Source organism: Mirounga angustirostris, unplaced genomic scaffold (assembly GCF_029215605.1).
Source record: "Mirounga angustirostris isolate CCGP_5_RB_7025 unplaced genomic scaffold, mMirAng1.0.hap1 SCAF_5, whole genome shotgun sequence".
NCBI classification, from domain to species: Eukaryota; Metazoa; Chordata; class Mammalia; order Carnivora; family Phocidae; genus Mirounga; species Mirounga angustirostris.
In genome coordinates this window covers 57,704,090-57,730,192 of record NW_026991713.1, presented here as the reverse complement: position 1 = coordinate 57,730,192, position 26,103 = coordinate 57,704,090, and the positions used below count along the sequence as shown (strand labels likewise).

At 39.4% G+C, this 26,103-nt stretch overlaps 2 protein-coding genes across 7 annotated transcripts in view; both read right to left on the bottom strand.

Moving 5' to 3' along the window:
* Positions 1-1,289: 1,289 nt before the first annotated feature.
* On the bottom strand, positions 1,290-25,280 carry PTGES3 (prostaglandin E synthase 3). Of its 2 annotated transcripts, XM_045873169.2 has the most exons (8): positions 24,156-25,280; positions 7,191-7,304; positions 6,973-7,042; positions 6,379-6,477; positions 5,537-5,626; positions 3,366-3,428; positions 2,497-2,521; positions 1,290-2,205 (listed from the first exon to the last, which is right to left on the bottom strand). In XM_045873169.2, coding segments are annotated over exons 1-8 (483 nt in total). In that variant the 5' UTR covers positions 24,158-25,280; the 3' UTR covers positions 1,290-2,185. The 2 variants fall into 2 exon arrangements, with proteins under 2 accessions (XP_045729125.1, XP_064447146.1); XM_064591076.1 differs by lacking the exon at positions 3,366-3,428 and having other exon boundaries at positions 24,156-24,560.
* NACA (nascent polypeptide associated complex subunit alpha) overlaps positions 7,202-26,103 on the bottom strand; it is a 58,112-nt gene continuing 39,210 nt past the window's right edge. For all 5 annotated transcript variants that reach the window (XR_010411495.1, XR_010411494.1, XR_010411497.1 and 2 more), the window contains 2 exons: positions 21,538-21,715; positions 7,202-7,304 (listed from right to left, as the gene is read on the bottom strand). The gene's annotated coding sequence lies outside the window, so the exon portion shown is untranslated. The remainder of the gene's footprint in view (positions 7,305-21,537; positions 21,716-26,103) is intronic.

The window sequence follows — 26,103 nt, the reverse complement described above, 5'->3', positions numbered from 1 at the left end:
CTATAGCTTAATGGCTGGCGATAAAACCAATGAACCCTTAATGAATCAACTTCTAGAACTGATTGACAAATATAGCTTTGCAAGAGAACTACACTAAAAATGTAGTTGAACTTTTAAAAACTTTACCCTTAAGCTAAGTACTACACTTATCAATCATACTAATGCCTTTGGTATGCTCCAAAGGAGACCAAGTTTTGTTTTGTTTTTGTTTTTGGTGCAAAAAGGTGGTTTTATTAAAGCACGGGGACGGGACCTGTGGGCAGGAAGAACTGCTGCCCAAAGGAGACCAAGTTTAAAACAATAATTAAAAAAAACTACAGGGGCGCCTGGGTGGCTCAGTCGTTAAGCGTCTGCCTTCGGCTCAGGTCATGATCCCAGGGTCCTGGGATCGAGCCCCACATCGGGCTCCCTGCTCGGCGGGAAGCCTGCTTCTCCCTCTCCCACTCCCCCCTGCTTGTGTTCCCTCTCTCGCCGTGTCTCTATCAAATAAATAAAATCTTTAAAAAAAAAAAAAAAAAAACTACAGAAGTTCAAACATACCCTTCAATGTGAAAAAATCTAGGACTTTGAAGAAACTGCATTCCTTAACAGAACCAGAACCCATGTTATACTTCTATAACATAATAAAACAGAGTCGAATGCCAAGTGTTATGCTCAGGCCTCCTGGACAGATTTTCTAGTTGTAGCATTTCAAGAAAATGCTTTTGAGTATCACTCTGAACAGTCATGTACTTAACAGGGGAAGGGAAAAAGGTTGTGTTTTCCTTAGAAATCACCATAATGCCCTATGCAAACCTTTTATAGCACACTTCCCATCTCTCAAGTTTTTGTCCAATGTTCGTCCCCCGTGCCTAACCTATGACTCCCTGCGCACAGCAAGTACCTGAAGGATTGTCTTTATATCCCCAGCACTTAATACTGCCTGTAACACAGGTCCTTAATGTCGAACATAAAGAAACACTGAAATAGGAAGCATTTCTATGCTATGATAAATACACAGAAGTTAGAGGGAATAAAAACTGCCAAAATGCAGAAGCTCAAAGATTTATAGGAGGACAACACATTTAGTTTTATTTCAATCAAATCACAACACTTTCTTTTCCAACTGCTGCAAAGTGCATCTACAATTTGCTATTACAGATCCACTTTTAAAAGGTTTCCTGACATTACAGCAAGCCTTTTTTTCCCAAAGGAATACACCCAAATTCTTCCTCAAGTAAAATAAAAACTCCACATTCCAGTAAATGGTAATACATGAAATTACAGTAAACCAGACACTTAAAAGGATAGCCAAAAAAGTCTTCCAACAGTTTATTAGAAAGAATGTAGACATTAAAAAAAAAAAAAAAATCCCACTGTCATGAACATAAATTGAGGTTTTCAGCCTGGGACAAGCTGAATCAAAAAAAGAAATAAAAAATCCAATAGTGTATTAACATTTTTTTTTTCACTCATTTGCCATACTGACAGTGCAAATACAATTTGGTCTAAATGTACAGACTCTCAAGCAACAATGTACAGCCTTTCTTCGTCCTCCATGCTAAGAGATGTAAAAGTTTAAGGGTCAAACAATACCAAATGTACAGGCTTCAAAAACCACCTAAGTTAGGGCATTCACTAGTTTTAGCTAAGATACATCTGGAACACTGACAAGTGATCACTTACAATAATGTGAAGTAAATTTTTTGAAAAATAAGAACTTTAGTGGAATAATCCTGGAGGATATACCAGAGGAACAACAAGTTACCAAGTTTAAGGTATCAACCAATTTGTTTCATCAGCCACTTTGAGTCCATTTTCTAAAATCTAAAATTTAGTTATCTTTCTTCTAAGCCAAGAGCTTCCTATCATGTCAGTATCTATGTTATGAAGTAAAGGAGACTGAGGTGAAATGTTTTTATTTATCACAACTGCTGTATCAATTGCCTAGGACCTCAAAAGCATCATGGAAGTCTGGGAAAAGTTCATGCATAAGGTTATTGCCTTAGCTGACTTAAAATTGCCCCATACAATGGTACATATCAACCCTTAGTGAAGCCTTTAAAAAAACAAACAAGTTGAAAAATGGGTTAAAGGAGGCAAATACAGCATCTGCCTTTAGAGCTATCAACTCAAGAATTCTCTCAATTATGAAATCTTGCAGAGAAGTTACTTTTCTTTCTCAAAATCCGGTGGACAACATTCTTTACTCCAGATCTGGCATTTCTGAAAGATTTAAAAAAGATTAGTATGAAGTACAAGGGAACAATCTATCAACTTCCAAATTATATTTAAAAAAAAAAAAAGTCAACAGTAGTTAAATAGTTTCATAGGGAACTGTCTTTTTTAATGTAAATTTTGAATCATTTAAATTTCTGCTTTGGCTATCTTATTAGAGACCGTGAAGAAATAATTTTTCTCCCAAGAATTGTAAAGAAGTTAACATCTCTATTTTGAGAGTTTGTGGTCTTTGATGTGAAAGATCACTGTGTAAACATCTTTTACAAATATACTTACTTTCATCATCACTGTCTTGTGAATCCTGCAGAAGGAAGAATTTTAAAGTTACCAAGCTGATCAAACATTACTCTGCTAACTGAACAGTTTGCCTTAAAAACCTGAAGCACTGTACTTTTATTAAAGTAGCAAAGATATGTGGTTATATCAAGCTTATGAATTTAATCACTGGACTTAAGAACAAGTTTACTTAAGATGAACAGACATACAGCTGAGGATCTACCTCCCTGTAAGGTGTGTGACTTGATTGGTGCTCATCCTTTAAATCCCTTCCTATCAACCTGATTGAAACTTGGTATAAAATGGTTTCTCTTGGCATTCAATGGAAGAGGAAAACGGCTCACTGTGAAAACCACTGGACTGACAGAAGACAATGAATTCCAATCCTAGCTGTTGAATTGTCTAAGTATTTTTCAAACTGTACTGAAAAACTTTCTTGAAGATGTTAGCAGGATACCAGCGGGTGGAATGTTGAGAAAGTTATCCAGTTTATCCTTCTTACAGATTCATAATGTCCATCTATTCACTCTATGGTTTCTGACCAATCCTGCTGCAAAACCCGTTTAACTTAGTCAAAATAATCCCTAAACTAACTCTTAATTGAATAAGGCATATGATGTCTCTATGCAGTGATTCTCTTGAGATCTGGTCCCTTTAAGAATGGTCCATGGGACACCTGTCCCTAGCAGATATCTATCCTTCAAAAATGAGCACATTTCAAAAATTGCTTTTCCCTATATTTCTTAGAGAAAAAAAAAACAAACAACAAGAAGTGGCCAAAAAAGCAATCCTAAATCTATATAAAACAACCTATAAATACATTGTTTCTTACTATTTAAGTAAACAGAGAAAAGAATTTAGAGACTTACATCATCTGCTCCATCTACTTCTGGTAAATCTACATCCTCATCACCACCCATGTTGTTCATCATCTATTTGAAGTGTAAAAATTAGTTTTAAAAATGATGTTAAATTAAGCCCTAGTTATTAGGTTGCAAGCTCCAGAATAAACCTTAAGTCCACAGATTTCCACCAATAAAAAAAGCAAAACAAATGTTAAGTACCTTCCTTTCTGGAAAAGGTAGATTATATAGGTAATTACATAAAATCCTGACAACTTGTAGGAAGACTATGTTCTCACTGAAGAAAAGTGAAGTTATTAAAACTTATCCAGCAAGATATTTATGTAGGATGTAGAAATTAAACACCGAAATCCTGAATAGTGCTTACCTCTGGTGCCTAAAAAAAAGAATGGGATTCATTTGTAGTTGTAAAGCTTTGTATCTTAAGCTAAGTGGCATGTGTATTATAGTATTCTCATTATAGTTTTAAATATTGTGAAGAACCAATAAATGACTTAAAATAAAGACCTTCAGGATGATTAGGTTGTATAAAAGGCCTGAATGCTAAATCAAAGACTAAAGAGCAATAACATGTTAAAAACAGAAAATATACATAATTCTTGAAATAAAAGGTACATACTATGGAGAATAATACCTTTGTATTATATTATTATAATACCTTTGTATATGTAAATACTCTTGTATACTCACAATACATTGGAACTAACAACAGAATATACTTACATGAAGTACTAATTTCTTATCTTTAGTTTCTGATCATAAAGCAAGCAGTTAATTACTTAAAAAGGTACAAATAACCAAACTAATTTATTAATAGACTGGGAGGGACTTATGTCCCCAAGCTACAACTTTTCTGTAAATTTTTTAAAATTTAAAATATTCACATATATGGTTACATATATAACTTTATAAACAAAAATTTAAAACTTCCAAAATCTATGCTTACCTGCACTTTAGAGTTAGAAAAGGCCTTTAAAAGATACCTAACTATAAAATTGCTCAGTATAAAAGTTCTGGGCAACCTAGTGTTGAATAATATGAGTAACTAGTAAAGAGATTCCCTACAGCACTGTTGAACACTTTGGTTAAGTTTCTTTGAGCAGGAAAAATGCTCAAAATGTGCTAATAAGCATAATGCTAACTGTTGAGGATACAATGGCAAAAGAGAACGAACTGAATACATTCAAGAACTATTAAGGAAGTAAAACAAAAAAAACAGAACAAAAGATAGCTGTTAATGCTATACTGGATACAGACAGTAAAAAGAACAGTGTTAAGCTGTGTCATGCACAGCTAGGTAAAATGGTGGCACCAATTACTACAGGTAAGGAATAGAAACAGCATAGTTGAAGAGAATCTTCATATCGTCCCTTTCCCTCTAATTTGAAATCAAGGTGCCGGAACCATGTGAGGAGGTGTTGACTAAGCAGTTGCATACATAACTATTTACTACTTTTTAGCTCTTAGTTTTCAAAGAAGAAATATAAACAAAATCTAGTCAATTAAAACTTCAAATTGCCATGAAATGGATTTTATCTTCAAACTCAGAACCTAATATTCTTTTTCTAATCAGCTTTACTGCTGTACATTTATTTCATAAGGCTTATTCTACCTCAAGGGAGATCAACGATCTTTCCCTTTGGCCATCACAATGTGAATCTGGATAACATCTTGGAAAAATAGGCTTACTTAAATCCTTTCCTGGGGGGGGGGGGAATCCTTTCCTTGATTTTGCAAACTAAGACATCCTTACACACCATTCATTATGCACATCTCACTACCATTTTTGTGTTTAAAGGTTTATATTCATATTACATGGCTCTAAAATGCAAACTTATCCATGCTCCTAAAAAAAATCAGTTTCAATGTAAGAATAAGAACTAGCTATAAAACAACCAACCAACACCCCCCCAAGCTATATTGCACTGATAATACGGTTTATTTTTTGTCTGTATGCATCAACTTTAGAACTTACCACTATTTTTTTTTTTAATTATAAAAGAATGTTAAACTTCAGGATTTAATGACCACTGTGAAGATCTTACTTTGTTTTGCTGCAGAATGACCTTTAAAGTAAAGTAATTCAGGTCTTAAATACCACTAGGTGCTTTAAAACCAAATTAAATTCACATAGAAATGTACTGAGAGGTGGCAAAATGCATTTAACAAGAACTTACCTCAGAGAAACGATCAAAATTAGACATGTCTTCATCTGAATCATCTTCCCAGTCTTTCCAATTATTGAAGTCCACACTAAGCCAATTAAGCTACAGATAATACAAACATCACCCCATGATTAGGTTAACTTAAACTTACAGGTATGTACCTTAAAACTATCTTTTTGGAACTGTGGGTTCATACTAGTACGGCATGGAATTAACATACAAAAAAAGAATAGAAAAATCAGAATGAAGTCAAATGCAGTAGTAATAGTCAAGACAGTCTCACAAAGCTTCTTCACAGTTGTTAAACAATCCTAGTTTAAAGAAAAAAAACAAAACAAAAACCCACAAACACAAAAACAGGGGCACCTGAGTGGCTCAGTCAGTTAAACCTCTGACTCTTGATTTTGGCTCAGGTCTTGACCTCACAGTTGTGAGATCAAGCCCCTCCCTGGACTCCACACTAGACGTGGAGCCTACCTAAAAAATAATAAATGATGATGATAATAAAACAAAATTCATTCATTGGTAGGAACTATTCTCAGATGCAACTGATTTTTGTAGCACTAAAATATGCTCCCATATGATACATAAGAAACTTATAAAGCCTTCTAAGAAAAATCTGCCTCTTGAATTCAGCAAAACATTCTGCAGCAACTAGTGACTTTGTTCTGACCACCTTTGGTTTTAAGTTAAAACTAATAAAACCCAAAGAAGGAAAAAACATAGAACAAAAGACTTTAATAACATGTAACTATGAAACAGAAACATTATATTCCTCATGCCAAACAATGTGTCTTTTATTATTTAAAATAAAAATGTTAAACCTTCCCTCCCAAAAAGGGAAAGAAACATACCTTTGCCCTTTCTTTTGTTAACCTTGGCCATGACTGGCCAGATTCGCCTTTTCGTAAACAACATAAAATTGATCTGTCCGTTCTTTTATGCTTGGAATCCTAAAAACAAAAACAAAAGCACTATCACACCATTTCTCTCTCCAATATCACTATAGAATAGAAAGTAGCTTGTCATTCTTCAACTCTCATTTCTTTTCCCTACATTTTCTCTAAACTCAAAGAAACATCCCTTAGAGTACTAAAAATTTCATTAGCTATCAAAATTGCAAAGAACTTTTCCCTCCCTGCACAAGGTGAATAAAATAAAACCTTAGAAAAAATTAACTAAATATGATATAATCATAGAATAAAGATTCTATAAAGTTAGATTAAGGCAAGCCTCAAGAATACTGCCCTAAGTCCAAACAGTGATAGCAAGAACAAAGAGTATACAGAGAAGTAGTTCTAAGAGGAAAATATCACAAAAATATAAATATGCCTAGTTAGCCTCTGAACTGTTAAGAAAAACAATTACTTCTTACTGCTAAAAAGAGTACTTTATGTATGTCCATTTCCTCAGATTTAAATTGGAATTAAAGCATCAAGACTACTTACATTTGGATCAATACAGTGAAAAAGATCAATTTCATTTAAATGTTTAAAATTATCACTTCCTCCAAGACAACTGTGTAAAAAAAAAAAATAAGAATATGAGCCTCTTCAGAGAGATAAATATTAGTAATAACCTCAGTGAAAACACAAAACAAGCAAGCCAAAGTTAGTCAGTTGTCTAATACAAGCTTTTTACCCAACGATGTAAAATGGTAATTTACCTGAATGTAAGTTTGGATTTTTCAAAATTTACATTAACATCTTTACTGTCTTCGACACAAAATTCAATGAAGACGTAGTCCCTTCGATCGTACCACTTTGCAGAAGCAGGCTGCCTACAAAGAGATAAAATTAGACAAAATGAAGCTGGAATTCATTAACTGAGTATTTACATAACCTCCAAAGTATGGCTAATGTAAGTACACCTCCACTCAAACACTGATCATTTTGAGGCAGTTTATTATTATTATTAAATGGGCTCCATGCGCATGGAGCCCAATGCAGAGCTTGAACTCACAACCCTTAAGATCAAGACCTGAGCTGAGATTAAGAGTCAGACACTTGACCAACTGAGCCACCCAGGCGCCCCTTGAGGCAGTTTATTATAATTTCAAATACATCTTTACTCTTAACAGCTGCATTCCAAGTTAACATGGTGATACTGATTTCACAACAGGAAAGAATTCAAAAATGAAACAATGCTCATAGGGTTAACCATTAGGAAGCCCTGTCAAAATTTATGTGCCACTCCCTTAGAGCCTTGCTCCTAAATGTCAACTTCACAGAATTAAGAAATCATACAGAACTAATCCACTGTCGATTGAAATGCAGTATTAGGGATGCCTGGGTGGCTCAGTTGGTTAAGCGTCTGCCTTTGCCTCAGGTCATGGTCCCAGGGTCCTGGGATGGAGTCCCGCACTGGGCTCCTTGCTCAGTGGGGAGTCTGCTTCTCCCTCTGCCTGCCGCTGCCCCCAGCTTGTGATTGCTCGCTCTCTCTGACAAATAAGAATAAAAATAAAATCTTAAAAAAAAAAAAAAAGAAACGCAGTATTCAACATTTCTACTTACAATGCTAGGAACTAGGGGGAGGGGAGGGGAGATGATGGTAGAACTGATAGTTGTTTTTTTTTTTTTTTTTTGATTTATTTGCGAGAGAGACAATGAGAGACAGAGAGCATGAGAGGGAGGAGGGTCAGAGGGAGAAGCAGACTCCCTGCTGAGGAGGGAGCCCGATGTGGGACTCGATCCTGGGACTCCAGGATCATGACCTGAGCCGAAGGCAGTCACTTAACCAACTGAGCCACCCAGGTGCCCCAAACTGATAGTGTTTTTTAAGAAGTTCTCGTCTGTAGCTTATTTCTATTATCAAGAAACCATTTTTTTGAACAATTTTCCTAACAAACTTTTATGATTCTAAATAATGACATTAAAGAATTAAGTTTTACAGTCTTATCTTCTACTCTATCTACACATGTATCTGACAGACACTATACTAGAATGAGCCTGGACTATTTGCTTTTTCCTTATTATTCTTCTGCTCCTGTCTCCTGCAATATACCTGTCTTCTTCATGGTGTCAGCCACCTAGAGCTCTACCCATCCATTAAAATTATGTTTTAGGATATGGTTAAAAACTACTAAAAGCAAATGCAGTCAAATATAGCTGATAAAGATTATTTTCTCTATTTTTTTTTTTTTTTTTTTGAGATCAAGACCTGAGCTGAGATCAAGAGTTGGACGCTTAACCAACTGAGCCACCCAGGTGCCCTGTTTCTTTAAAACTGTTCTTTATGGGGTGGTCTGGCTGGCTTAGTCGGTAGAGCATGCACCTCTTGATCTTGGGAGTTGTAGGTTTGAGTCCCACGTTGGGTGTAGAGATTACTTAAAAATATAATCTTTAAGAAAATTCTTAAATATCCTCATATGCATAAAAATTCCTAGAATTCACACACATACACACCCCAACAGGATTTGCCTCTACAGAATGAACCAGAAAGACAATGAGGGAAAGGAAGCAGAACCACATTATTCTCAATGGGTTCACTTATTTTCTAAAAATAAGCATGTTCTGCACTGATAATGTAAAAATTAAAATAACTGGCTATACAGGAATTTTTGTATTCTTTGAACTGTTCTGTAAACCTAAAAATTAAAAAGTTAATTAGCGTTATGTTCCAGCACTACTCATAAACTCAAATGAAAGGAATTTTGTTTCCAAGCTCTGCAATTCCCAACCCTAAAGAGTAGCAGTTTAAAGTCCCTCCTATAAACAAAAAGTTGCAGCCTAGTGTTCATCAGCATTTTTATACAACTGTTAAACTTGACTAGTTATATTCCACTCTGGGATATTGATATCAGATCTAAAGTAGGTAAACAATTACGGATGGCAGTTTTCAAATACCAGCAAATCAGCAAGGGTAAAAGCTATTTCTTTAGGCATCTATCAATAGATTAAAAAAAAAAAAAAAAGATTTTTACATGCCTCTGAAGAAAAGTCTAACCAAACTTCTGCTGTTAATATGGCTAACAAACAAGTTAGGAGTTTTATGAATAGGTCACAATAGGTCATACATTATTTTTAGCTCATTTTCTTACCAAAATGGCGTTCTCAATGTGGTAAAACATGTTGGTCTGTAACTGAAAATATTTGGTAACTTAATAAATAATTAAAACTTTAAATAGTTCTAGGTTTATAGATTTTCAAATTGAAATGACCATATAGTCCTATGTTTAAAAAGTGCTCATAATAACTATCTGAACAAAGAATACCACAGTGCCAAAATACTATTTCCAACTAAAGGAATCCGGTTTCCTACAAAGAAATGGCTGACCTCAGTCCTGAGGTGGGAAATACAGATGAGGTTGGGACAGCTTGTGCAAATGAAGCTATTAAAAACCATGAGGTCAGTCAAAACCAGAGGCAACAATAAGGGTCTCCCCACGTTGGCCAATGACAATTCTAGACCACCAAAAGATGCTACAACAGCTCCAATTCTCTACAAATCAGCAGTTAAAGATAAAGAATTAGGCATTTTTTTCCTTCTTTCCTTTTATTCATGGTAACTGAATAGGACCAGTTCATGAAGGAAACTTCTTTGCAGAATTTCAGCTTTGGAGTGGAATAAAATGAGGAAAGAGGGGGAGTGTGTCACCATTTTGCAACCCTTAAACTGATTTGGCAGTGATCAACAATGGATGAAACCATTAAAAATTATTAGATGACCAACTGATCAAGAACTTATGATCCATCTTAGAAAAGTAGGACAACCAAACATAAACCTCCCAATTTCATGCAACATGATATACTCTGGAGTAAACTTAATGCCAGTCTACAAAAAATATGAGAAAAAGAAACCACTCAAATGATACCACGAGGAAGTGAGAAATCCAGAATACTGTTAAATCAAGGCTATAAAGAAGAAGAGGGACTGCCTCTTAAAAGAAACCTTAAGAGAGGTGCCTGGGTGGCACAGTTAGGCATCCAACTCTGGCTTCAGCTCAGGTGGTGATCTCAGAGTCACGAGATCCAGCCACGAGCGGGGCTCTGCACTCAGTGAGGAGCCTAAGACTCTCTGTCTCCAACCCCCACCCCCGCCCACTCTCTCTCTCAAATAAATAAAAAAGAAAAAAAAAATCTAAGAATTATCAAACATGTACAATTGGTGACCCTTGGCTGTATCTCCATCCCAACCTAAACATAAAAAAGAGATTACTGAAACTGTGAAGATCTGAATATGGACAGGGTATAAGATAATATGAAAATCACTGTTAATTTTGTTAGGCATGAAAAGAATTGTTTTTATGAAAAAAAAAAAAAAGTCCATTCAAGATGAAAACTTAAGTATATGGGGTTTGCTTTAAAAGACTTGAGGGGGGGCGCCTGGGTGGCTCAGTCATTAAGAGTCTGCCTTTGGCTCAGATCATGATCCCAGGGTCCTGGGATCAAGCCCCACGTTGGGCTCCCTGCTCTGTGGGAAGCCTGCTTCTCCCTCTTCCACTCCCCTTGCTTGTGTTCCCGCTCTCGGCTCTGTCAAATAAATAAGTATCTTAAAAAAAAAAAAAAGACCTCAGGGGATGAGTGCCTGGGTGGCTCAGTCGGTTAAGCCTCTGCCTTCAGCTCAGGTCATGATCTCCAGGTCCTAGGATCAAGCCCTGCCTCAGGCTCCCTGCTCAGCAGGGAGTCTCCTCCTTATCCCTCTGCCCCCCGCAACCCCCAACCCCGTGCTCTCCCTTAAATAAATTTAAAAAATCTTTTGAAATAAGTAAATAAACAAATGGCTTCAGCAGGGGCACCTGGGTGGCTCAGTCAGTTGAGTGTCTGACTTCAGCTCAAGTCATGAATCTTGCGGTCCTGGGATTGAGCCCTGCATCAGGCTCTGCACTCAGCAGGGAGTCTGTTTCTCCCTCTATCCTTTCCCCTGCTCGTATGTGTGCTCTCTCTCCGTCTCTCAAATAGGTGAACTCTTTTAAATAAATAAATAAAAATAAAAGACTTCAGGAAAGGAAAAAAGGGGTAAATAAAGCAATGTGGCAAAGGCCTGCTAAGCACTCTAGATGACAGGTAGATGGGGAATTATGTTCACTGTACTTTTTAAAAAGTGTTATTAAATGATTCTGGCAGGGAATACTTTCTTCCTTTGGTGTAACCCAGTCTAATTTTGAAACTGTGTTATACTTGGTTAATGAAAAGATTCTATTCTCAATACATTTTACAAATAGTATTTCAATAAACTAGGGTAAATGCTTTTGTAGCCAAACTTAGATTGTGTTTACCTTGTAAAAGTTGCATGTTAAGAGCCTATAGTAAGACTCTGATACAGAGAAGGGGCACACTAATGGTGACATGGTTATTACAATAGCTATATAAAAAACCAACTAGCATATTAGCTCTTCAGTTTGTTCATACTGAGACCACTGGAACCAGAGAATCTTTTTTCTTTCCTCAAATTCACATTAAGTTATCTAGAGTTTAGATCACTGTTATGAGTTGAACTGTATCCCCCACAAATTCATATGTTGAAATCCTAAACGTCCAGACTTCAAAATGAGAATGTATTTGGAGAGAGGATCTTTAAAATGAAGTCTTAGGGTGGGCCATAACTCAACATGACTGGTGTCCTTACAAAACATTAGGACACAGAGGGAAGGCCCTGTGAAGATACAGGAGAGAGCCATCTACAAGCCAAGGAGAAAGGCCTCAGAAGAAACCAACCCTGCTGACGCCTTGATCTCAGACTAACACCCTCCAGAATTGTGAGGAAATAAATTTCTACTGTTTAAGTCACCCCATCTCTGGTACTTTGTTATGGCAGCTCTAGTGAGCAAATACAATCATTTTCCAAATAACAAAATTAAATGATCCAAACCAAGGGTTGGTTCAGGAACCAAAAATGGTTTATATATATATATATATATAAAAGATTTTATTTATTTTTTGACAGAGAGACACACAGTGAGAGAGGGAACACAAGCAAGGGGAGCTGAAGAGGGAGAAGCAGGCTTCCCGCGGAGCAAGGAGCCCGATGCGGGGCTCGATCCCAGGAGCCTGGGATCATGACCTGAGCCGAAGGCAGATGCTTAATGACTGAGCCACCCAGGTGCCCCTGGTTTTTATATTTTTAAAGAGTTCTAAAAACAAGCATGTGGGACAGAGATATCTATGGCTTGCAAAGCTTAATGTTTATTAGGTAATCCTGATCTAAACCATCAAAAATACAAGAGGTGACCCTATACTTAACCCTAAACCAGTAATAAACTCATATATTCACTCATGGGAACTCAATTGCTTGTGAAATCCCACTTATCACATTTCTTTTTTCTATTAACCAAAAGAGAAGCTGGTTTAGCTTTAATTCTAGCTCCTAATTTATACTGGATTTATCTCTAGCCTTACACTAACATTGGCAAAATTCATAACCACTATGCAAGTCAGTCAGTTCACATTAATAGTAAATACCTATAGAAGTAAATGAAAACTTTTCTTTTACCTCTGCATATGCTATGTCAATAATCCATTACCTAAAACAAAACTGAAAGCCCCCACAGTGGGACATTCCGTGCTCTTTGTTTTTTTTAAAGATTTCATTTATTTATTTGACAGAGAGAGACACAGTGAGAGAGGGAACACAAGCAGGGGAAGGGGGAGAGGAGGAAGCAGGCTTCCCACAGAGCAGGGAGCCCAATGAGGGACTCGATCCCAGGGCCCTGGGATCATGACCTGAGCCAAAGGCAGACGCTTAACCACTGAGCCACCCAGGGGCCCCCATTCCGTGCTCTTCTGACAAGAGCTTCCAAGCTCAACATTAGGGCCAGGTCGGTTCAAACAACTGAATTTTGCAGAACCTGAAATTCGTTTTGAGTAAAACTTCTTAGTTTGTCTTAAAAAGACAGAGTGGAAACCATTATTTGTTCCCCAATACCATTTTTAATATGCTAGAATCTGGTGATTTTTAATTCAAATTTGTAGAGAACTACAAACACCCTTCACTTTAAAAAAATGAATGTACAGGGGATGCCTGGGGTGGCTCAGCTGGTTAAGGGTTTGCCTCTGGCTTAGGTCATAATCTCAGGATCCTGAGATCAAGCCCCACACTCAGCAGGGAGCCTGCTTCTCCCTCTCCCTGCTGCTCCCCCTGCTTGTGCTCTGTCAAATAAATAAAATCTTTAAAAAAGAAAAAAAAAAGGAGAGGATCTGATGATCCACCAGTGCAATGGTCTGAATGCATCCCCCTGAAATGTTTATGTTGAAATCCTAACGCCCAGTGTGGTAATAATAGAAGGGAAGACATTTGGAAGGTGCTTAGGTCACGAGGATAGAGCCCTCATGAATGAGATTAATGCCTTACAAAAAGAGGCCCCAGAGAGATCCCCACCCCCCTTTTCCCTGCTGTGAGGACACAGCAAGAAGCTATGAGCCAGGAAGTGGGTTCCAGCACCAGAAGATGACCCTGCTGGTGCCTTTATCCTGGGACTTCCAGTCCCCAGAATGGTAAAGCAATAAATTTCTGTTTATAAACTACCCAGTCTGTGATATTTTGTTAGAACAGTCCAAATAGACTAGACCACCAGCAAAACTAAATGGAAAAAATCTGCTAAGGAACATTTCTCAAACACTGCAATTCTTTTGATAGTTTACTATGTGCAAGGCATACTGAATTATAAGACAATTAAAACACCTCGAGGGGCACCTGGATGGCTCAGTCGTTAGGTGTCTGCCTTTGGCTCGGGTCATGATCCCAGGGTCCTGGGATCGAGTCCCGCATTGGGCTCCCTGCTCAGTGGAGAGCCTACTTCTCCCTCTCCCTCCCCCTGACACTCTCTTGGCTTGTGCTCTGTCAAATAAATAAATAAAATCTTTAAAAGCAAAACGAAACAAAAACCACTTCAAGCCTTTTGTGAATTGGAAAAACAGACATACCTAACTTGGGGTAAGTTCATAAAGCTGAAGGTTGAAAACCATGTTAGAGGGGCGCCTGGGTGGCTCAGTTGGTTAAGCGACTGCCTTCGGCTCAGGTCATGATCCTGGAGTCCCTGGACAGAGTCCCGCTTGGGGCTCCCTGCTCGGCAGGGAGTCTGCTTCTCTCTCTAACCGTCCCCCCTCTCATGTGCTCTCTCTTTCATTCTCTCTCTCTCAAATAAATAAAATCTTTTTTTTTTTTAAGATTTTTTATTTATTTATTCATGAGAGAGAGAGAGAGAGAGGCAGAGGAAGAAGCAGACTTCCCGCAGAGTGGGGAGCCCGATGCGGGACTCGATCCCCAGGACTCCGGGACCATGACCTGAGCCGAAGGCAGACGCTTAACCATCTGAGCCACCCAGGCGCCCCTCAAATAAATAAGATCTTAAAAAAAAAAAAAAAGAAAACCATGTTAGAGCTAGGTCACAGATGTCCCTGGAGACACCACACACACACACACACACACACACACACACACACACACAAATGGCAGCTATCATTTCTTTAGAGCTTTGGAAATCTTGAAGGGGGAAAAAGTTCCACACAGAATTCTACATCATATGACTTGTCTCTACGACCAACACTATGGTCAACACTCCATCTTTATTTTCTTTTTCTCTCAGAATTTCCAATGTCCAGAAATTTTTATGAGCAGGTACTCCAGACCATCACAAATAGCAAATATGAAACGCCTTGAGTCTGTACATCAAAACTTAGTGAAACAAAAAACTTTTACTATTGAAGTGAGAGGCCTACAAAGTTAATACAATAATTCAAATTTGGCTCCCTGAAGTAGATGATTTAGAGCAATCTCATGGGAGATGTAAATACACACACACACACACGCTAATCCTATAGGATTACATAAAATTCCACATTTCGGTGTATTCCCTAAGAAATCTTTAGTATCTTGCTGTCACATCAGTGGTCCAATGAGACTGATTTCCTTATTAAAAAGTTTCTATGGGGCACCTGGGTGGCTCAGTTAAGCGTCTGCCTTTGGCTCGGGTCATGATCCCAGGGTCCTGGGATCGAGCCCCACATCGGGCTCCCTGCTCAGCAGGAAGCCTGCTTCTCCCTCTCCCACTCCCCCTGCTTGTGTTCCCTCTCTCGCTGTGTCTCTGTCAAATAAATAAATAAAATCTTAAAAAAAAAAAAAAGTTTCTATCTGGGATGCATGGGTGGCTCAGTCGGTTAAGCATCTGCCTTCTGCTCAGGTTATGATCCTAGGATCGAGTCCCACATTGATTCCTTGCTCAACAGGGAGCCTGCTTCTCTGCCTGCCATTCCCCTTGCTTGTGTGCGCACGCGCGTGCTCTCTGACAAAATCTTTAAAAAAATAAAAATAAATTCGAAAAGTCTCTATCAGAGGGGCACCTGGGTGGCTTAGTCAGTTAAGTGTCTCCCTTTGGCTCAGGTCATGATCCCAGGGTCCTGGGATCGAGTCTCATGTTGGGCTCCCTGCTCACGGGGAGCCTGCTTCTCCCTCTCCTGCTCCCCCTGCTTGTGCTCTCTTTCTGACATATAAACAAATAAAACAAAAAAAAGTTTCTATCATATACAAAGGTGACATCATTAGTATTGGACTCCTTACTCTAAATCATTGGAAAATAATTAGGATACTATCATTTGGTCACAAAATAGAGGCTCTTGGGGGCACCTGGGTGGCTCTGTTAAGCATCTGACTCTTGATCTCAGGGTCATGAGATCAAGCCCTGCGATGGGCTCCACACTAAGTGTGGAGCCTACTTAAAAAAAAAAAAAAAAAAAAAAGGCTCTTTATAGCACAAATGTACTGGAAAAAATAGCAATAATGACCATTTTTTAAAAAAATGCCCTACTTCTGTAAAAGTATTTAAGGGACTGAAAAATGTGATACACAGATATGTTCATTAACAATAATCTTTATGATAAAAATAGGCAAAAATTTAAAAATCTGTTTTATCTTTAACTGATGGCCTCATTTAGAAATTGATCAAACAGGAAAAAAGGGAAAATGAGTATTAATTTTTTTAAAAACATTTTATTTATTTGACAGAGAGAGACACAGAGAGAGAGGGAACACAAGCAGAGGGAGTGGGAGAGAGAGAAGCAGGCTTCCCGCCGAGCAGGAAGCCCGATGTGGGGCTCGATCCCAGGACCCTGGGACCATGACCTGAGCCGAAGGCAGACGCTTAACGACTGAGCCACCCAGGTGCCCCATGAATATTAATTTTGACTGAAAAGCTAACTTCTTTAAAAGTTTTATTATTTTTTTTAAGTAATCTCTACACTGAACACGGGGCTGAAATCCCGGAACCTGAGATCAAGAGTCGCACCCTTTTCCGTTTGAGCCAGCCAGGCACCCCCAACTTCTTAGAAGGACAGATCAGTTAGTCTATCCAAAACATAACCAACAAACTATTCCCAAAATAAAGGACCCACAAACAAGTCAAATGTACTTTGAGGGTATATATGGATTTGGCAGTACTTCTTTTCCAGATTTCCCCCAATACAGCAAAACCTCAATTAACAAGACATAAAATCGGGCGCCTGGGTGGCTCAGTTGGTTAAGCGACTGCCTTCGGCTCAGGTCATGATCCTGGAGTCCCTGGATCGAGTCCCACATCGGGCTCCCTGCTCGGCAGGGAGTCTGCTTCTCCCTCTGACCCTCCCCCCTCTCATGTGCTCTCTCTCAAATAAATAAATAAAATCTTTAAAAAAAAAAAAAAGACATAAAATCAGATATTTAATTTACAGATGGCTTTCATCAACTTTATCTTTCAACTACTGACCACTGATCTACTTTCTACAGGAGATATAGTTGAATTTGGCTGAAATGTGATATAGCAGAATACAGGACTAATCGTAAAAAACCCCTCTTAGGCCCAACCCTTACTATCAAGCACCTCATGTAGCCAAGCCTAGCAGCTAAAATACACTGAGAGTTTGAATGTTATTCAGTAAACAAATATTTATTAAACATGGGGCTAGGAATTGTTCTGGGGATACAGCAGTCAACAAAACAAAGCTTACATTCAAGTTAGATGAAATTTAGTCCAAAAATCTTCTAAGAAATATGGGGGTAAAGGGATCAGATCCATTACTAACTACAGTTTATCTTTCTTAATGTGTAAATAGGTTATACATCATAAGATAACATTCTCAAAAAAAAAAAAAGTAACATTCTCTGGTTATCAGGACAGCTGAGCTCTGAACAACATGTGAGTTAGGGGCACCAACACCCTAAAAAATGGAAAATCCAAGCATAACTTATGACTCCCCTCAAACTTTAATAGCTTACTGTTGACCAGAGCCTCACTGATAATGTAAACAGTAGACTAACACATACTTTGTATACTATATATATATTATACATTGTATTCTTACAATAAAACTAAAGAAAAGACAATGTTAAGAAAGTCCTAAGAAAAAAATACATTTACAGGGGTGCTAGGGTGACTCAGTAGGTTAATCATCAGCCTCTTGATCTTAACTCAGGTCTTGATCTCAGGGTTCTGAGTTCAAGCCCCATATTGGGCCCCATGCTGGACATGGAGCCTACTTAAAAAAGTGGGGGGCACACCTGGGTGGCTCAGTTGGTCATCTGCCTTCTGCTCAGGTCATGATCCCAGGGTCCTGAGATCAACCCCTGCATTGAGCTCCCTATTCAGTGGGGAGTCCGCTTATCCCAATCCCTCTGCCCTTCCCCTCCCATCCGCTTGTGCTCTCTATCTCAAATAAATAAATAAAATCTTAAAAAAAAAAAGAAAAAAAAAGAAAAAATACATTTACAGTACTGTATTGTATTTACTGGGAAAAAAAATCTGCCTAAATGGACCCACACAGTTCAAACCAGTGTTACTGAAGGGTCAACTGTACTTAAGTAATTAATGACCATTTCCCTTGTAAGTTTATTCTTAATAGAGAATGATTATTTGTCTGAATTAAAGGATCACTCTGAATTCAAAGATAAAGCAACAGAAATCACAAGACTAGTTTTTTTACTAAAGCTTAATAATGAAGTAAATATATTCTAGGTTTAGGAATAAACATTTCTATTTAGTAGGAAGCTTCTTTAAAAGACTAGATTCACTAATCTTTTATACATCTCAGAGTATCTCTAAACATCAAGGGTTATAGAAGAAAACTCATTAAAACCAAGAAAAAGTCAGCAGTAAGAGGTTATAAAATTCAGAATTACTGATTTTTTATAAAACTAAGTCTGTCAAATAGTCTATCATTTGCAAAACAGAATCAAGACACAGGTAAATCTTTTTTAGTTTGTTCTAAGTGAGAAATGATATGGAAACATGAAATTCTGGTATAAAAAGGGAAATAGCTGTTCCAGGTTCATAGGCTGAGCAGTTTTTCCTTCATCAAAAGCCTTGTCTACAAATGTCTAATACCACTCTCTTACACACATATTCTTTCCTCAAACAAATCCCAAGATATGCTTCTCATACTTTCAGATCATCTGTAGGTCAGTTGGACTACCATGTAAAACTTTCTGGAAAGGTGATCTGAATACACATGCTAGTCCCGTGGTTTCCAAATTATGTGCCAAGGTGCATCAGGGCACCACGAGAAACTTACAGGGTTACTGCAAGATATTTTAAATTTGAGAAAAGTTTAGTGATACTCAACCTCAGTCAAGACACCAGTTGGTGGGCGCCTGGGTGGCTCAGTTGGCTAAGCGTCTGCCTTCAGCTCAGTCATGATCCCAGGGTCCTGGGATCAAACCCCACATCGGGCTCCCTGCTCTGCGGAGAGCATGCTTCTCCCTCTCCCACTCCCCCTGCTGTGTTCCCTCTATCACTGTGTCTCTCTCTGTCAAATAAATAAATAAAATCTTAAATAATAATGATAATAAAAAGGGGGGAACCCATAAAAAAATCAGTGGGGAACAGAAACTGAGACAGAAGTATCCAATCTGAATTCAAGGTATAAGAAGTTACAGTGCCCAAAGGGCATATATATTCCATTAGTAACTGTGGTTACAAAAGAAATGACATTTTTCTTTCAACTTTTGTGTATTAACTTTTCAAAGATTACAAGGCTGTTTGGACAAATTAAATTTTTGGACCAAACTCCATAATAAACAGAACTGCTAGGTTACTCCTTTTGGCCAACACCACCACAAAAAACCCCCCCAAAAAACAACCTACTAAGACAAAAAGGGGCAAACCAAGAACATTTGTGAACCTCTGTGTTAGTTCCTTTATTTGGTAATCCCTACTCTAAAACATAAAAGTGAGGGGCGCCTGGGTGGCTCAGTCGGTTAGGCGGCTGCCTTCAGCTCAGGTTGTGATCCCAAGAGTCCTGGGATTGAGCCCCGCGTCCGGATCCCTGCTCAGTGGAGAGCCTGCTTCTCCCTCTCCCTCTGCCTGCCTCTCTGCCTGCTTGTGCTCTGTCAAATAAATAAAGAAAATCTTTTAAAAAATAAATAAATAAAAATAAATAAAACATAAAAATGAAAGCTGTTCTTAAAGATAGTAATTTATTCCAAAACTTAGTGCCTTTCTTCCAAGCAACTCCAACCTTCCTACATTCCCTTCTTTGGCACATATCCTTTTAAACATCTCCAAAGTAGATACAGTAATCTTTCTTCATACAAATAAGACTCAAACAAGGTCACGGTCTCATTGCCTCCATTACAAATTTCAGAGCCTCTGGGCTCCATTACCATATGTCAAGAAGTGGCACAGGTTTTAACAGAAACCGTTTAGATAATAAAACAGAACTACAGAGACATATTTCTTTCTTTGGAAATAAAAGGATCATCTGGAAAATTATTCTCCCTCTCTGTAAAGGGAAAAAAACAAGCCTTCTGTCAGAAATCCTGAGTTCTAATCCTATCTAGGGCAGTTCCTTATACTAATTAGCACTGTCCGAATTAGTATTTGAAGAACTAGATCCTGGAACTTAAATACATACAAAAAATTTTCAGAACACCTCCCTGTAACTTGGATCCTTCCAGTACACAAAGATAATTAAAATGCTGAGTTGGAAAGGCCCTGACAAACACTTTTTAGCAATACAGTATGACAACCTATGAAGATCAACTACTGTACAGAAAATGCACAACGGCACATTATGGCTTTGGAATACAATATGGGGGAGGGCATACAACTGCTTAAGGTAATGTTTAAAGTAATTGGCATCTTCCTGAAAAACTAAAAGTTCAAAGGTGACCTAGGGAAGCAGAGAAGTCAGCCTCAATTTAAAATCTATCATTGCCAATCTACACAGTAGATGGCAAAAGTTTACTACAACACACATTGTATTTCTGTAGCAAAATACACTAGGTTCAGTAATTTCCAATTTAGGAACTCAGATATCTTAAGCATTTAAGAACTAGACTGATTCTAAACAGCCCATATTACAAAGGTATTTTTTCCTGAGAAGTGACAATCACTACCACCCAAGACCCCAAAATGATACAGCTCTGAGAAGATTTTGAAACAGAAAATACATTTAAACATGGGTATCTTAATTAACAGTTTATACTTGCCAGCACTGAACTGATTTGTCACTTCCAGTTTCAACTGCTTTCTAGTTAAAGTCTAACTAAGCACAGAGAAAAAGAAGAAAATCCAGTTACCAGGTTACATTGGTTAGGAAATCAACACTGAACAAAAGCCATCAGTTACTCTTAACTTACAGAAATTAACCATATACCATATGCTCACTATTACAATTTGTTTTGGAGGCCAAAGACTGATGATTTTATTTTGGGGACTCAATTCTACAAAACTCAGTGATGGCAAAATATTCAAGATTTTAACCAATGCTAGAGTACGTTTCTGGAGAATTTAACTCAAGTAGAAAACAACCCAAAGAATGACTTCAAAGAGATCAAAAATAAATAAAACAGGGGCTCCTCGCTGGCTCAGTCAGAAGAGCTCAGCCAGAAGACCTGATCTCCAGGTCACGAGTTCAAGGCCCACACTGGGTGTAGAGATTACTAAAAACAAAAATCCAACAAAAACTTACAAACAAAAGTACAAACAGAGAACTTTTCCTTTAAAAAACAAAACCTTTTACTTTGTATCTATTGTCATAGAGTCTAAATTAGAATTAGAACCAACTATAATAGCTAATTAAAAAAAAAAAGCAAACTAGCACCCCCACCTCCACGTTAGAAGACGTCCTCGGGCGCCTGGGTGGCTCAGTCGTTAAGCGTCTGCCTTTGGCTCAGGTCATGATCCCAGGGTCCTGGGATCAAGCCCTGCATTGGGCTCCCTGCTCAGTGGGAAGTCTGCTTCTCCCTCTCCCACTCCCCCTGCTTGTGTTCCCTCTCTTGCTGCGTCTGTCACATAAATAAATAAAATTAAAAAAAAAAAAAAGAAGAGGAGGAGGTCCTAAAATCTGGCCTTCTCCAAAGGGGGTGAGAGATTGAGTTTTTATGTAAACTATTATAAAAACCTGATTCAAAGAAATGTATCTAGAAACCACTACTAAAGAGTATTCAAGTGAGAAAAAAGAGACTGTAAAACCCTTAAAATATCCAAGCATGAATGTCTCTCTCCACCTTAAAATAAGTTTTATAGCAGGCTCAGTCAGAAGAGCACGCAACTCTTGATCTCGGGCTTATGAGTTCGAGCCCCAGACTGGGGACAGAAATTACTTAAACAAAAAAGTTTTTAAAAAATAAAAAAATAGATAAAATAAAATGTTAATAGCAAACATCCACAAAATGAACGCTTATCTGCCAGATTCTTCCAGAACTGGATGACCCACTAAAGGTTTTTTTCAACTCAACTGATTCATAATATTCATCTTGTAAACTTATTCAAGTCATTAGTTCAAGAAGATCCCCTAAATAATTTGCAAGATGGCATTTAAAGAGGAGATTTACTTGGTCTCTTCAAAACACACTGAATGTAGCATTCTTGTAAGTTAGTACTGCTTTTTGGAATACTGATTATTACACTTTTCATCTGAGTTTTTAATCTATTTACCTAATGTCTCTTATCTCTTTAACTATTTCATGTGACCTCCCAAAAGTATATTTCAAGTCATTTTAAGGGTACTTCTTAGTGAAAAGATACTTTGTTTGGCTACATTAGTCTATTAACAGTTGGTAGCTTCTCAGACAATTTATTTTCTCCTCATGGAGTTTCAAAGTATAAAAGGCATTTTAAAACTGACAAACCTGTTACATTATTTGGAACAGAGATTTCAAAGGGAAAAGTGAAAGCTACTTTACATAAAGTATTTTGTTAGATACCACGGGGGTGGGATCCTTCCAAAATTCTAATATATCCCTTTTATACAATACTACTGTGTTCTTCCTTGCTCTTCATCATCAACCAGCTGTAGTGTATCCATTACTTATACATTGAGATGTCTAGTCCAATATACTCACCAACTGTATCATTATTTTATTAAGTAAACCTTTGAGAGTGTGTTACTTTTCACAGGAATTAAAATTGTTACTCTTCAATTACTCTCTCTACAAAACTTTTAGGGAGGAGTTAGTACCAAAAAAACCCATAAAACCGACAATTCTCACATCTAGAAGGACGGAAATTTTCCTGAGAAGAATGTAAGGCCTGGAAGTGGGACTGCCAAAGATTCCTATTCGTTTAAAAATCACTATGGTTGGGCGCCTGGGTGGCTCAGTCGTTACGCGTCTGCCTTCGGCTCTGGTCATGTATGGTCCCAGGGTCCTGGGATCGAGGCCCACAATGGGCTCCCGCTCGGCGGGGAGGGGTGTGGGGGGGGGGGTGGTGTTGCATCTCCCTCTCCCACTCCCCCTGCTTGTGTTCCCTCTCTCGCTGTATCTCTGTCAAATAAATAAAATCTTTAAAAAAATCACTATGGTTTTTTTCTTTAGCATAATCAACTAAATTGTTAAAAAACAAAAACCAAAAAACTGTCACCTCAACGTAAACAAATTTAAGCTCTTAAAGACAACAAGAAGGCAGTTACGTACCTATTTCACCGTTAATTAAAAAAGAATAATGAAACTTCACCTCAAGTTTAATGTAGAATACAGAAAACGTCCCCAAGTATCTTTCCACTCGACACGTGCGAACTACCTGCTCAATACTAACTCCTCGCGGCCTGGGACAAGGTTGAGTTTTGGCAACCTTCACTCCCATCAAAAGACTGGAGTTAGGAGGAGGCCTGGAAAGACCCATTCCCAAGAAATCACGATCCCGGAAAGAAGTTGTGATGACGGTATGACCTCCCTGCAGTTGCCTAGCAGTACCTGTCGCTCACGGCGTAAGGCCGCGTGGTGCTCTACGAGGAGCACCGCCAGCCAGCCTTCAGGGAGCACTCACCACAGGTGCACTTGTCCCAGGGCCTGGTCCCAACATCACGGAGCCGCAGAATCAGACCACCCAAAAAAGCCAAGTGTCTATCTAAGAGGGTCCGCGCCTCCAGGGCGCCCGCATGGCAAAAAACTCACAGGAGAGGAAGGCCTAAGGCTAAGTTACGGAGTTAAAGTAACCCGGACTGGCGAAGGAGGAAAAGTGGGATTTGCGGCGCGGGGAAGCCGAGGGACGGTTCAGAGGTGGGGAAAGAGGACATCTGGAGGAAAAATGTCCTCCACCCGCCAACGGTAACCGGAACATGGATACTGGACCTCCCACCACAAGAAAGAGCGACTGCCGCCACCGAGGGGAGAAAGCCGAGGGGGCCGAAAGCGGGGGAGGGGTGAGGGCAGCTTCCCGGCAGCCCCCTGCGCGGCCTCGGCCTCCCTCCGGGACGACCTTCCCTCGGCCGGGTGTCGCACTCACATCGTGAACGGGGCAGGGGGACGGGCGAACGGGTGGGCGGGCCTCTCCGGCGGCAGCTGCTGGGCAGTCGACTCTTCTCCGGTGGCGACTCGGCGTTTTCTTCCCGGTCGCGGCCTCTTCTCGCTACCCTCAGCCGACGGCGGGCTCGACCTGGGTCCCCAGAATGCACTGCGCGAAGAGAGCGGCTCCTCCGGTCGGGGAGAAAAGGAAAGTGTAGGAAAAGGGGCGCGAGGACGGAGAATGAACGTGCGTGCGTGCGAGCGAGGGGTGGTGAGGCCGGGCGGCGGCTGGTGACGCAGCAAAATGCCCGGGCCCTGCCGCCGCGCGTGCGCACTCTTTGTTTTCGGGCTCCTGCGCGGTTTTCTAGAGATATCTACGGAAAGGGCGGGGCCTCCCAGCTCCTTCGCGATCCTTCCCGGCGCTGGCCCCGCCCTGCGTCGGCTCACTCGGGTCCGACTCGTTCCCGCCTCTCGTCCCGCGCTCCCCCCTCGCGTTAGAAAACCGTTGGCCACCTAACCGCCCGGCCACGCGGGTCGGGCCGTCTCCCGGAGAAACGGCTGTGTTGACAGCAGGAGGAACGCTGAGGCGGAGGGACGCAGAGTGGGGAGGCGTGAAAAGTGAAACGGCTCGGTTACTATTGAGGGAGTAAAACCAGTCCACTGAGGAAACCTTCTCCCGCAAAAAGATGTGAAAAGCCTGTGCTGGTGATACTTGCGGAAAAAGGCTAACTTGAGAATCGAAGGCCTGGGGGCACCTGGCCATTTTTCTGAAGGTTGGAGACCCCCTCCAGAGGCAGCGGAAATTTGAGGTCTTTGGTTGAGGAGGAACGTTTGCCATTTGGGGCGGGCATTTGCCCCTGCTTTGAGATAATTACTGCTGTAGGTGAGACAGGGAGGTTATTTAAGTCGAGAGTCCCGGTTTGTGAGAATGGAGAGACCAGGACACTCGGTGTCTCCAAACGCATTTATGGGGGGAGGAGTTTCCCCTCTGTTTTCAACCATTCTCTCTGGAATTGCTGCTTTGTGCCTTGGACTTGGTTAGGCTCTAATGAGGGGTAGTGACCAAGAGAACGAAAACAGTACTGCCTACTCTAGAAGGCCACCTAACAGTGGAGTGAGGGACAAATAGACCCGTGCACCGCCAGCTGGAACACAAAGGAAGTTGAAGTGTTCTCAGACATTTTGCAAAGTATTGGCTAAGTATTAACATTAAGGACCTAGTGGTCTATGCTGAGAAGGGCAGGTAATGGGAACTAGGGACATTAGACACTATGCTTCGTTTGAAAGGGGTGTTAAATCCCAGCTTTCAAATACTATGATTTTAAGGAGCCTACTGCCTGTTGAGGAAAACAAAATACACAAATCAAGATAGAGTGCAATAACGGAAGTACAAAAAGTAATGGGAGAATAAAAGGAGAGGTCGATATTGACTGGAAGGATTAGGTCGGGCCTTGTTAAGAAAAATTAGTCCCTAACATGGAAATAAAGCAAGGAGTGAAGGGATGACCTTTCAGTTCATACTGGGACATGGTTTAACTTGCCTCCCCAAGGATTGTTCTCTAGGAGAAGGTACCTATGTTTGACTTTGCTATTTATAATATACTTAGAGTTCAAAATTTCTGAGTGATAAAAAAGCTAACCCCAAAGTTATAGTATTATTTCTCTGTAGAACACTAGCCAGTTTTGTTTAACCTGCAGCCTTATTCTCTTTATTTTTATGGCTATAAATACCTAGTTCTTTAAATGCTCCTGAAACCGGCTTTACCATCTTACTAGTTCCATCAATGAGTTAAATAAATATTTGGCTCGTGTTAATTTTATATTTGTACGAGAATTATGTTTTTAAATTTTTTGAGAACTCTTCTTTGACAGCCTCCTAAAGGTGAGAGCAGGAATGAATGGGAGGAATTTCAAGCAGGAATCTTGATAGGTGAAGAGAGAGAGAAGAG